The 12,422-nt window shown below is 36.3% G+C and overlaps 2 protein-coding genes across 3 annotated transcripts in view; one reads left to right on the top strand and one right to left on the bottom strand.

Moving 5' to 3' along the window:
* The window catches only part of micu1 (mitochondrial calcium uptake 1), a 99,598-nt gene that overhangs the window by 35,952 nt on the left and 51,224 nt on the right, over positions 1-12,422 (bottom strand). Inside the window, 1 exon segment of the mRNA NM_001083833.2 lies at positions 9,232-9,243. Within this exon segment, the coding sequence (NP_001077302.2) occupies positions 9,232-9,243 (12 nt within the window).
* abcg2c (ATP-binding cassette, sub-family G (WHITE), member 2c) overlaps positions 1-12,422 on the top strand; it is a 154,961-nt gene that overhangs the window by 132,846 nt on the left and 9,693 nt on the right. For both annotated transcript variants that reach the window (XR_015505358.1, XR_015505359.2), the window contains exon 9: positions 4,009-4,256. The gene's annotated coding sequence lies outside the window, so the exon portion shown is untranslated. The remainder of the gene's footprint in view (positions 1-4,008; positions 4,257-12,422) is intronic.

Genomic DNA, 12,422 nt, shown 5'->3' with positions numbered 1-12,422 from the left:
TTTTTCCTGTAATTCCCATATTTCACATCCATAATCCCTTCTGTTTTGTTCGTTTTGTACAGTCTCCAACACCACCAAAAGGCAAAAGGTCAAAAATGGTTCAAGTTTGATGGAAACATTGGTGAAAGATCATGAAAAAGATCAAACTAAACTTTTGCTTGGTTCAACACAAAACACATCAAGATTGAAAAGTCATGCACATGGACTAAAATGGTGGTCAAACTCACATTAGTAGCATTTAACACTGAATAACGCACTTAATCAGTAACTGAGGTGATCATTGTCATAGACATTTATGGTGTTGTTTTGCAGTGACGTCACAGAAATAGAAACTAAAATATTCCTAAAATATTAGTTTTATGCATTGCTGTTGCAGATGATTAGGAAAAAAAACGAATTATAACACGCAAAAAATAGCATGATGCGGCATCGTGTATTAACAAAATGGCGTAAAAAGGGTTGATATCTGACCATTAATGCTGACTTGGGCTTATGATATTTTGTCAGCATTCATACTAGGGGAGTCAATCGGTTGCATTTTTCCTGAAATTTCCATATTTTACATCCATTACCACTCCCGTTTTGTTCGTTTTGTAGTCTCCAACACCACCAAAAGGCAAAATGTCAAAAATGGTCAGAGTTTGATTAAAATATGGTGAAAAATCATGAATAATATCAAACTAAAATTTTTGTGCAACACAAACACATCAGACTTTGCACATGGACTAAAATGGTGGTCAAACTCACATTGGTAGCATTAAACACTGAATAACGCACATAATCAGTACCTGAGGTGATCATTGCTATAGTAGTTCATGGTGTTGTTTAGCTGCAATGTTACGGAACAAGAAACGGTTTCTAAAATATTAGTTTTGCGCAACACTGCTGCAGATTATTAAGACAAAAACTTGTTTTAACATGCAACATAAATCTTTTATCGCATGTTGCGACATCACATGTATTTACAAAATGGGGTAAAACGGACGATATCTGACCATTCATGCTGACTGGGCCTATGTATATTTTGCTGGCATTCATACTAGGGGAGTCTACAGGTTGCAATTTTCCTGTAATTCCCATATTTCACACCCATCACCCCCCTCGTTTTGTCTGTTTTGTACGGTCTCCAACACCACCACAAGACAAAAGGTCAAAAATGATCAGCGTTTGATTAAAACATTGGTTAAATTTCTTTTTTTTAAATTCACAAAAATTAAACTAAACTTTTGCTTGGTTCAAAACAAACACATCAGGCTTCAAAAGACATGAACAGTAATGCACATGGACTATTCTTGAGGATATTATTGCGCAATTTCGCTAAATCTCACTGTGATGATATGACGAGTAACAGCATGCGCATTGTTTAGAATATAGTTTTCTAAAAAAATAATAATAATAAAAATAGGTTTATGACATATAGACGACTAAATGATCACATACTTTTAATTTTCAATGAAATGACAGATTTAAAGGGGACCTATTATGCAAAAAGAACTATTATAAGGGGTTTAAACACAGTTGTGTGGCAACAATGTGCGAATACAACCAGCCTGTAATGGTAAAAATGACATAATTCTATTCTTTATAATCACACTTCATAAAAGGTCTCCAGAAACACTTTGATTGACATTCTCCGTGTGAAAAGCCCCGCCCATTAATGATGATCTCTCCCTCATTAGCATATACAGCCCTGAGTGAGAAGCAGCTGTCCGCCATTAGAGTTCGGTAAGATAAAGTCAAAGACTAAGAAGAATCTGCCGTTATGCTGACACATAGGCATTCGTAGCTCCGCCCTCTTTTGAAAAAAAGAACAATCTCATTTGAATTTAAAGCGACAGTCACCAAAATCGCATGATTTGGATTAAAAGCCTAAAAGGGGCAGCTTCAAAGACTTATAAATCCTTATTTGTGTGATAACCTGAGCTGAAACTTCACAAACACACTCTAGGGACATCAGAGACTTATTTGACATCTTATAACAAATGGTACATAAAAGAAAATAATGTAAAGCATTCATGTTGGTTTCCCATTTACACCTCTCCAGCACAGGTCATGGAAGGCACCCACCGAACCAGAAAGGTCAAAGTAAGGTCAGTCACAGAACATCAGACCGGTTTCCACGGCGGCAGCCATATAAGCATCCTACACATAAGCAGGTAATGCCCCTCCTGTTAGGGGTCACATGATCAAAGCGTCTGAGGGACTGTCAAAAAATAACATCTGACCTAAAGTTAGTCGACTCATGCTGTGTGCTTAGTGCTCATGCAGTTATAGGCCTTAAGAAAGAGAGCATGTGCTCCTGGATCCAGGGCAAACTGTGATGTCACTGAGCGCAGCCAGGGGGTGCTACAAACCCCATCCCAACAGCGGCCCGTCAGTCAGTCGCAGGCATTCAGCGCAGAGCATGCAGAGAGATCTAAAGCACAGGCACAGGTTTCCACTTCAGAAGGACAGAAAGAGACACAGAAGGAGACAGAGAGGAGGAACATTCGTCTTCTTGAGTTGCCAGAGATCAGACGCTGACCACATTTCATCCCAATTTTGAAAGCAACAGAAATAACATTCGATTTTTGGAGGGAAGGACACTATGGTATAACTACAGATGAACTATGATTATATCCGGGTTTCTGCAGGTTATATCAAGTAAAAATTAAGGCTTTAAGACTATTTTAAGACCCTTATAAATGAAATTTAAACACTTTTTGATTTTTGTAATGGTCCCGTTGGTCTATTAGAATTAGATTTTTGCTTGCTACAAAAGTTATTTCTTAGCCACATATTTTAAAGTCCATTTCTTCCAACATATTTTTTTAATCAACAGCATTTCTGCCTATTTATAAATATAACATCCACTTCCCCTTCTGTAAATATTTTTTGTAAAAATTAATCAATCATGTAAAGCAGGGGTCTTAAACTTAATTGACCTGGAGTCTTGGTGAAGCTGGCCCGCAGGTTTTCCACAAGAAATTAATTATATAATTAATTATTAATTTACATTTTTTTCCATCTTATTTTGTGTAAAAAAAAAAATTTAATTAAGAGATTTGAGAAGATAAAAAATTAAACAAAATTAAAAATGAACAAGAAAATAAATCAATCGGTAATAAATAGTAATAATAATAATAATAATAATTATGACTCACCATGACTCTTATTGCTGATGGACAGGTGTCGAAGTGTGACTGCAGATGACTACATTAGGCTGCTTTGACTTCCTTATTTTTCTTTTATCCCGCCGCGTACGCATCACTTTGATTTCTTTTCTGCTCACTGCGCGCAAAACAATAACCATCAACCAATGAGAGTGATTTTGCTTTAACTGTGCGCACACACAATACACACAGCATTCGCTGCACTCACACTCACTCTCTCTCTCACACACACACACACACACACACACACACACACACACACACACACACACACACACACACACACACACACACACACACACACACACACACACACACACACACACACACACACACACACACACACACACATACACACACACACACACATAAAGGTATTCACTGCGCACAAGTTAATGCCGTATCAATTAAAATAAATACTGTAAAAAATAATACAAATATCTGACATTTCCCAGAACAGAATCGGGCAAGATCCTGCTCAAAGCACTGATTTATATACATTTCTATATTAATAATGTCAAATAATGTTAATAAACACTTTCTTGAAGTGTTGTGAATGAAGCACGCTGGGACGAATGTCCGCTTGTGCACAATAAAAAAAGAGGCAGCCAGCAGGCACGGAAGGAAACACTCCATGGCAGTGCTGCTGCAACTTTCACTGAGAATTGTTTCTCTGCCTGCATCAAGCCCAGCGGATGTCCCGCCGCCAAGAGCCATATACCACACTGTGATTGGTGGGTTCATTCAGCTCTGCACACAACACTGTTAAGTGCTAAACATATCAAACTCGTGGGCCGCACTAGCATTAGACTTTCAAATTAAGGCGAGGGCCACAAATCAGAGTGCTATATTTTAGGTATCGAAATTTGGTACGTGTAGTAAATAGAGTACTCTATTTTAGGTATCGAAATTTGGTACGAGTAGCAATCAGAGTGCTCTATTTTAAGTATCGAAATTTGGTACGTATTTTGGCTGCATTATTCATATAGTATTCCGAGTGCTATATTTTAGATATTGAAATTTGGTAAAAACATTTTGGCTTCATTATTCATATAGTATTCAGAGTGCTCTATTTTAGGTATCGAAATTTGGTACAAAATATTGGTAATTATGGCTGCATTATTCATGTAGTAATCAGAGTGCTCTATTTTAGGTATCGAAATTTGGTAAAATAATTTTGGCTTCATTATTCATGTAGTAATCGGAGTACTCCATTTTAGGTATCGAAATTTGGTACAAAATTTTGGTAATTATGGCTGCATCATTCATGTAGTAATCAGAGTGCTCTATTTTAGGTATCGAAATTTGGTACTTGTAGTAATCAGAGTACTCTATTTTAGGTATTGAAATTTGGTTAAAAAAAATTTGGCTTCGTTATTCATGTAGTATTCAGAGTGCTCTATTTTAGGTATCGAAATTTGGTAAAAAAAAAAATTTTTTGGCTTCATTAATCATGTAGTATTCAGAGTGCTCTATTTTAGGTATCGAAATTTGGTACGCAATTTTGGCTGCATTATTCATGTAGTATTCAGTGTGCTCCATTTTTGGTATACTGATTTGATACTATTTTCGATACTCTACAGTAATTTGGTTGGCGTCTAAAAGTATTGAACTTAGTTACCCAGCCATATAATATAACAGAACGGTCCACCCTGCACTTCTACCCCTCACCACTTCATTCTCATTCCAACCTCAAATTAAAAACACCATTGTCCTGACCAAGGTCTACGGCTCACTTATCTGATCCTCCGTGCTGCATTATTCATGCACATGTAGCATGTGAACATGCATGCACATAGCACGCGCTCCTGCTTTCTCTGGACGTCACACAAAGAGAGTCTCTACGCTCAATAATTCAGCAGGGAGAAACGGCAGCTGGCCTCCCTCAACACCATCCTATAACAGACCCTATACTGCACATGTGCACACACTAGACCTTGAGTGGTGGGTGGGCAGTGGCACAGAGTGTGGGCGTCAGCAGATTGGAAAGAAAGAACCTTCTAGATCAATTCAGATTAATTCAGAGTCTTCAACGCCGCTCTGATGTCCTGTGCAAACTGAGGTGTGGTGCATTAGTCTGTCTACCTGTCTAGATGCGTTTGAACATGACCTGTATGTTTGTGTGTGTGTGGATTGGTTTCAGTGGTTCATGAGGACAAAAAATTGTATAATGGCATAGGTATGACCTAGGTGTTGAGGGCATATACAAGAGTTTGTTTTTTTTTTGTATAAAAAACATTACACCTATGTAGAGTCCTCATAAACCCTCAAAACTAATTTGTCAGTTCGTGTGCTGGGTTCAGTGATTCATGAGGACTAAGTAAGCAGTATAATAAAAATGTTTTTACTGTATAAAGTACATTACCCCTATAGAGAGTCCTTATAAACCACTAAAACCAATGTGTGTTTGTGTGTGTTGGTTTCAGTGGTTTATGGGGACTGAAATTTGTATAAAGGCATAGGTATGAGCTAGGTGTTGAGGGCATATTTACATGTTTTTTTACTGTAGAAAATACATTGTGCCTATGGAAAGTCCTCATAAACCACTAAAACCAGTATGCATGTGTGTGCTGGTTTTAGTGATTCATGAGGACTAAAGAAGCAGTATAATAAAAAAAGTTTGCATTGTATATAATACATTACCCCTATAGAGAGTCCTTATAAACCACTAAACCTGCGTGTGTGTGTGTACGTGTGTGTGTGTTGGTTTTAGTAAGTTATGGGGACAAAAATTTGTATAATGGCATGGATATAAAACACATTACATCTATAGAGAGTTCTCATAAATGACCAAAAACAACGTGTGTGTGTGTGTGTGTGTGTGTGTGCTGTTTCAGTGATTTATGGAGACTAAACTTTGTATATTGGCATGAGTATATGCCCTAGTTGCTGAGAGCATATAATAAGTGTCTTTTACTGTATAAAATACATTGCACCTATGTAGAGTCCTCATAAACCACCAAAACCAATGTGTATGTGTGTGTCTGGGTGCGTCCTAAATATTGAGTAAAGGTGACTAGTACCGCCTACTTTCAAATAACAAAAAGGCTTTAGGACAAAGCGTTTTATTTGGTTGATGTTATGCTAGCAGTTGAATAAACATGGACTGTACGTGAGCCATTAAATGCTTGAATAAATATTTTAAACATGGTTGTGTTTGCTATACAGAAGTTTGACTTGTAGGGCTCAACCAATGGCGTGAGTTTGAGCTGGGTCTACCTGTTTAAACTAGCAACAGCAGATGAGGGAATACTGTTTGGAAACATTGATTAGCAGGGCTTGACAAAGGTCATTACATTTTATAAGTATTATAAGAATAATATCTTGGTCTGGAAGTGTTTGTGCTATAGATTAATAAAAATATTATATAAAATATTATATATTATACCTAAAGCGTTCCATTCCATGCAACTCGAGTAGATACATTTAATTATTATTATTATTTTTATCTTATTATTTTTCATCAACCTTAATTTAATCTAAGGTTTTAAATGGTAGGGACACAAAAAAACAACTAATAATTGTAGTAAAAAACAAATCCAAAACATGTTAAACTAAAAAATATCTATTAATGAACTTTTTCTATATTTTTTGGTTATTCAAAAGTTTTATTTTTCGGTTTATTTATGTCTGTGAATTGCATAATGGGATGTTGATCTCTGCTCTGTCGACATTTGATGTTAAAATTCAACTCTACAATTTAACAAAGTGACTTTTATTGAGATTTTAGTAGTATGAACCGATATAATGTGTAAGAAATAATGGCATTACATTATTTTGTTAGTTCCTTTAACGCATTTTGTTGAATTTAAGTTGCACTGCATCTACATGCCAACTATAACCATTACCACTATAATGGCATGGGTATGCCCTGGGTGTTCGAGAGCATAATGTGTTTTTCACTATATAAAATACATTGCACCTATGTAGAGTCCTCATAAACCACCAAAACCAAAGTCTATGTGTGTGTGTGTGTGTATGTGTGTGTGTGCACAAGCTGGTTTCAGTGGTTAATGAGGACTAAATAAGCAGTATAATGAGCAGTTTTTACTGTATAAAATACATTGCGTCTATGTAGAGTCCTCATAAAGCACCAAAACCAAAGTCTATTTGCGTTTGTGTTGGTTTCAGTTGTTTATGGAAACTGATAATTGTATAATGGCATGGGTATGCCCTAGGTGTTGAGAGCATATAATCAATGTTTTTTACTGTATAAAATACATTGCGCGTATGTAGAGTCCTCATAAACCACCAAAACCAATGTCTACTCGTGTGTGTGTGTGTGTGTGTGTGTGTGTGTCCTGGTTTCAGTGGTTTATGGGGACTAAAATTTGTATAATGGCATGGGTATGCCCTAGGTGCTAAGAGCATACAATAAGTGGTTTTTACTGTATAAAATGCATTGGGGCTTTGTAGAGTCCTCATAAACCACAAAAATGTGTGTGTGTGTGCTGGTTTCAGTGGGTAATGAGAACTAAATAATCAGTATAATAAGCAGTTTTTACTGTATAAACTACATTGTGCCTATGTAGAGCCCTCATAAACCACCAAAACCAATGTCTATGTGTGTGTGTGTGTGTGCGTGTGTGTGTGCGTATCCTGGTTTCAGTGGTTTATGGGGACTAAAATTTGTATAATGGCATAGGTATGCCCTAGTTGTTCAGAGCATACAATAAGGGGTTTTTACTGTATAAAATGCATTGTGGCTTTGTAGAGTCCTCATAAACCAACAAAATGTGTGTGTGCGCTGGTTTCAGTGGGTAATGAGGACTAAATAAGCAGTATAATAAGCAGTTTTTACTGTATAAACTACATTGTGCCTATGTAGAGCCCTCATAAACCACCAAAACCAATGTCTATGTGTGTGTGTGTGTGTGTGTGTGTGTGTGTGTGTGTCCTGGTTTCAGTGGTTTATGGGGACAAAATTTTGTATAATGGCATAGGTATGCCCTAGTTGTTCAGAGCATACAATAAGGGGTTTTTACTGTATAAAATGCATTGTGGCTTTGTAGAGTCCTCATAAACCAACAAAATGTGTGTGTGCGCTGGTTTCAGTGGGTAATGAGGACTAAATAAGCAGTATAATAAGCAGTTTTTACTGTATAAACTACATTGTGCCTATGTAGAGCCCTCATAAACCACCAAAACCAATGTCTATGTGTGTGTGTGTGTGTGTGTGTGTGTGTGTGTGTGTGTGTGTGTGTCCTGGTTTCAGTGGTTTATGGGGACAAAATTTTGTATAATGGCATATGTATACCCTAGGTGTTGAGAGCATACAATAAGTGGTTTTTATTGTATAAAATGCATTGAGCCTTTTTAGAGTCCTCATAAATCACCAAAATGTGTGTGTTTGCTAGTTTAAGTGGGTAATGAGGACTAAATAAGTGGTATAATAAGCAGTTTTTACTTTATAAAATACTTTACGGCTATTGAGAGTCTTTATAAACCACTAAAACCAATGTGCGTGTGTGTGTGTGTTGGTTATAGTGGATTCAAGATCCTACAATGCAATTCAAAAGCATAAATAAATAAAAAAATAACTGCTAATTTACACATTTTTAAAGTGTAGATTTCAAGAAAACGATTTCTTGGCTTTGAAATGTTTCAGTTAACTTGTGACTGACATTAGTTTTGTACAAAGGAGATAGCCGAAGACAAAGCTGATGGTACTATTATGGTCTGGCCATATAATATCGTAGCGTGATATTTGCTCCAGTCAGCCACTCGCAGAAAACGCTTCGTCAGTAGCATCTCCCCTCCTTTTGCTTTAGTCATACTATTCAAATCTCCATTTTTCTGCTGAGCCGAAGCTCTTCCGCTCATCTGGCCCGGCCGGCCGAGTTTTATTACCCATCCAGTGATTTTTAATGAAATGTAGAGGCTTTTAATGCATTGTTTTGGCCAGAGCACCATGCACACACATCTAGGAACTTATGTGGATTTCCTCTCTGACAACTCAAGGAGAAGAAGAAAGAGAGAAAGAGAATTCAAAGGTCTAGTGTTCAGTAGACTCGCTACAGAAGCTAAATAAGGCATTCACGCACACGCAGTCCCATGCAGCTTGGCACACGCCCCATACCTGCCAGAAGTCCTGCAGAGGGGGAGGGGCGCACAGAAAGTAGGGGCACGGGGGACGGATGGAGAAGTAAAAAAAGATGGCAGAGGAGAGAATGACGGGGTTTATTGGTTAGATGGACACAGGAGAATTCCAAAGAGCACAAATTAATAACAGTCACAACCAACGCAACACATCGTCATGAAAAAAGATGATGTAGGGTTTATCTGAATGCCTGGAAGAACAATGAATTGGTGTGTTAAAAGAGATTGAACACAGATATACAGTTAAATGTTCACACAGATAAATACATGTCATCAATGTTGGGGAGTAACTAGCATCACGTTCAAGAGTCATTTACTGTAATGCAAAAATAATGTTTGAGTTTGGTTTGTCTTGATTCATTTCATCATATCTAAAGCAATATTTGGATGGTAATTGTTTCTCACATGATGGATTTTGACCATTTACAGGGGAGTTGGTGATTTTGCTAACTGTTTTACAGTTTAACTTCCATATGCAAGAACAGCATCTATTAAAATACATACTAAGGGCCATATCATTCACCCGACACCATGCAGCCCAATGCGTCGCAATCATTGTTTGCTAGTTACAGCTCGACGCAAGTGTTGTTTGCGCCACGCTGTTTAAATAACAAATGCATTTGCGCTCATATGTGTGCCTATAGGCGTTCTGGTCCAAAAAAGGAGGTGTGTTGAGGCGCATTGCTATATTGAGGAACTAAAATAGACTGCACAATAGACCAGCTGAGAGGAGGTCTAAAGTCCAGCGCAGAGTGCATTAGTTATGCGCCTCGCATAAACTGCTTAATACACACAGCGGAAGAGAGTGAAAGTGAAAGTAAAGAATGAGGAGGCTCATCTCTCATTCTCGAGCTGCAGATGCTTGGTTTAACTGATTTCTCTCTGTAGTAAAATGCTCAGCTTTTCCACTTACAAAGTCCGCCATGTATAGTAAACGCGCTATAGCGGGATGCAACTGACTCTTAAAGGGAATGGGAGATGATATTATTGATTATTGATGATATTATTATTAATGGGAGATGAGATGTTATTGTCAAAACACACCTATAACTCATTAAGAGAATAAGCTCATCCCTGTTCGACCATGCGATTTTTTAGTCCTTAAAAAAGCTAAACAAAATCCAAAACAAAATATTATTTTTCCCATTTTAAAAAAGCAGACCTCACATATCATGTTTTGACCTCCTTCAGGGGGGATCGAGGGTTAATAAGGAGGTCACAGTGAGTTTGATCACTGTTAGAACTCTACCACAAAATGGACCTCGAGAAACATTTTGTGAATCTAAATACTAAAATAATTATATTAATAACTATATCAATGAAGCATTTGAATGGTCATGTATGACACAGAGTTCCGGGTTCGTAGGATTACAAACTCAGACGTCCAACCCTGCATTTACTTTCATCCAAAATCATATATTCAATCAGGAGTGCTGTGGAGATTTGTCTTTTACAAATGTGACTAAGAGAAACAATTACTGTCCAAATAGGGCTTGAAGGGTATGTTTACATGACAATAGTGTACTAAAATTGGAGAAAAACTAATTCGAAGAGTACTGACAACAATATTATTTGTCAAATAACACAAATTACCACAGATCTGCAAAAATGAAAGTGTTGTATTACACATGTCAGGACAGTTGGCGATGTTACACTCATACTAAAAATATGATATATTACGAACGCATATGACATAAACAAAATCATTCTTTTGTAGTTTAAACTTAGTTAATAATGGTACCTTTTTAAAAAACTCCATATTAATTAATAAATAAAATTAATAAGATTAATATTGTCCCCCTCCACCAAGAAGCTGTAATTTACAGCCTTAATCTATGTACGAAGAAATAATAAGTGATATTAAGGTGACATTCAGCATGTAAAGTGACAGTATCACACTTTACTTAATCATACATTGAGGAGGACCAAAAAAAAAAAAACACACTAAAAAGCTGCACAGGGAGTTTAGTGAAAACTTGGTACATAATCTACAGTTGTGTAAATGAACGATAACATTAGCAAAATGTGCAGGTAGTTGTTTAAATAGTATTAAACGAGTCAAAAAAAAAAAGCAGAAGTGTGGCAGATGAGGTCAACTTGTGAAACGCACTGGGAAATCTGTATGAGATAACTCTTTCACCATCACACACTGGTTTCCTATTGAAAAGACAAAGGTTTTCCTCCAAAAATAACAATTAATGTGACTAAACCCAGGGTTCATGCACATTTTTACTACTAAAATTCTATGAAATTCAACTTTTTAATGACCTAATGTTTCATGTAATGTCTGTGCAGTTAAAGTCAGAATTATCAGCGCCCCTGCTTATTCCCCCCCCCCCCCTAATTTCTGTTTAAAGGAGAGCAGATTTTTCTCAACACATTTCTAAACATAATACTTTTAATAACTCATCTCTAATAACTGATTTATTTTATTTTTGCAATGATGACAGTACATAATATTTGACTAGATAATTTTCAAGACACTTCTATAAAGCTTAAAGTGACATTTAAAGGCTTAACTAGGTTAATTAGGTTAACTAGGCAGGTTAGGGTAATTAGGTAAGTTATTGTATAACGATGGTTTGTTCTGTAGACTATCGGAAAAAAAATTTGCTTAAAGGTGCCAATAATATTGACCTTAAAATGTTTTTTAAAAAAAATTTAAAACTCCTTTTATTCTAGCCAAAATGAAACAAATAAGACTTTCGCCAGAAGAAAAAATATTATCAGACATACTGTGAACATGTCCTTGCTCTATTAAACATCATTTAGGAAATATTTACAAAAGAAAAAAATTCAAAGGGGGGGCTAATAATTTTTGACTTCAATTGTATATGTGGTAAATAATAAGAAAAACAATGCACCTTCATTACAGTATATTATAAAACATGTAACAATCTATTTAGTTTAAATTAATCTTTATATCTATGTAAAATGTATTTAGATAATGCTCACACATCACTAATAATGCAAGAGCATGTGTTTGGCCATGGACAGAAAAGAAATGAAGACAAATAGTTTATATTTAAGTATCCAGATATTTGTTAAACTAATTTCCATGACTTATTCAAAACTGTGGGTTTTTTCTGGTTCTCCAAAACTTTTCCAGGCCTGGAAAATGCCATGTCAAAATACCATGACTTTTTCAGGTTTTTCATGACAGTATGAATC

This window comes from Danio rerio, chromosome 13, assembly GCF_052040795.2.
Source record: "Danio rerio strain M-AB ecotype USA chromosome 13, GRCz13ab, whole genome shotgun sequence".
Taxonomy (NCBI): domain Eukaryota; kingdom Metazoa; phylum Chordata; class Actinopteri; order Cypriniformes; family Danionidae; genus Danio; species Danio rerio.
Note: the sequence above shows the minus strand (reverse complement) of the source record. Positions and strands in the feature narration are given on the sequence as shown.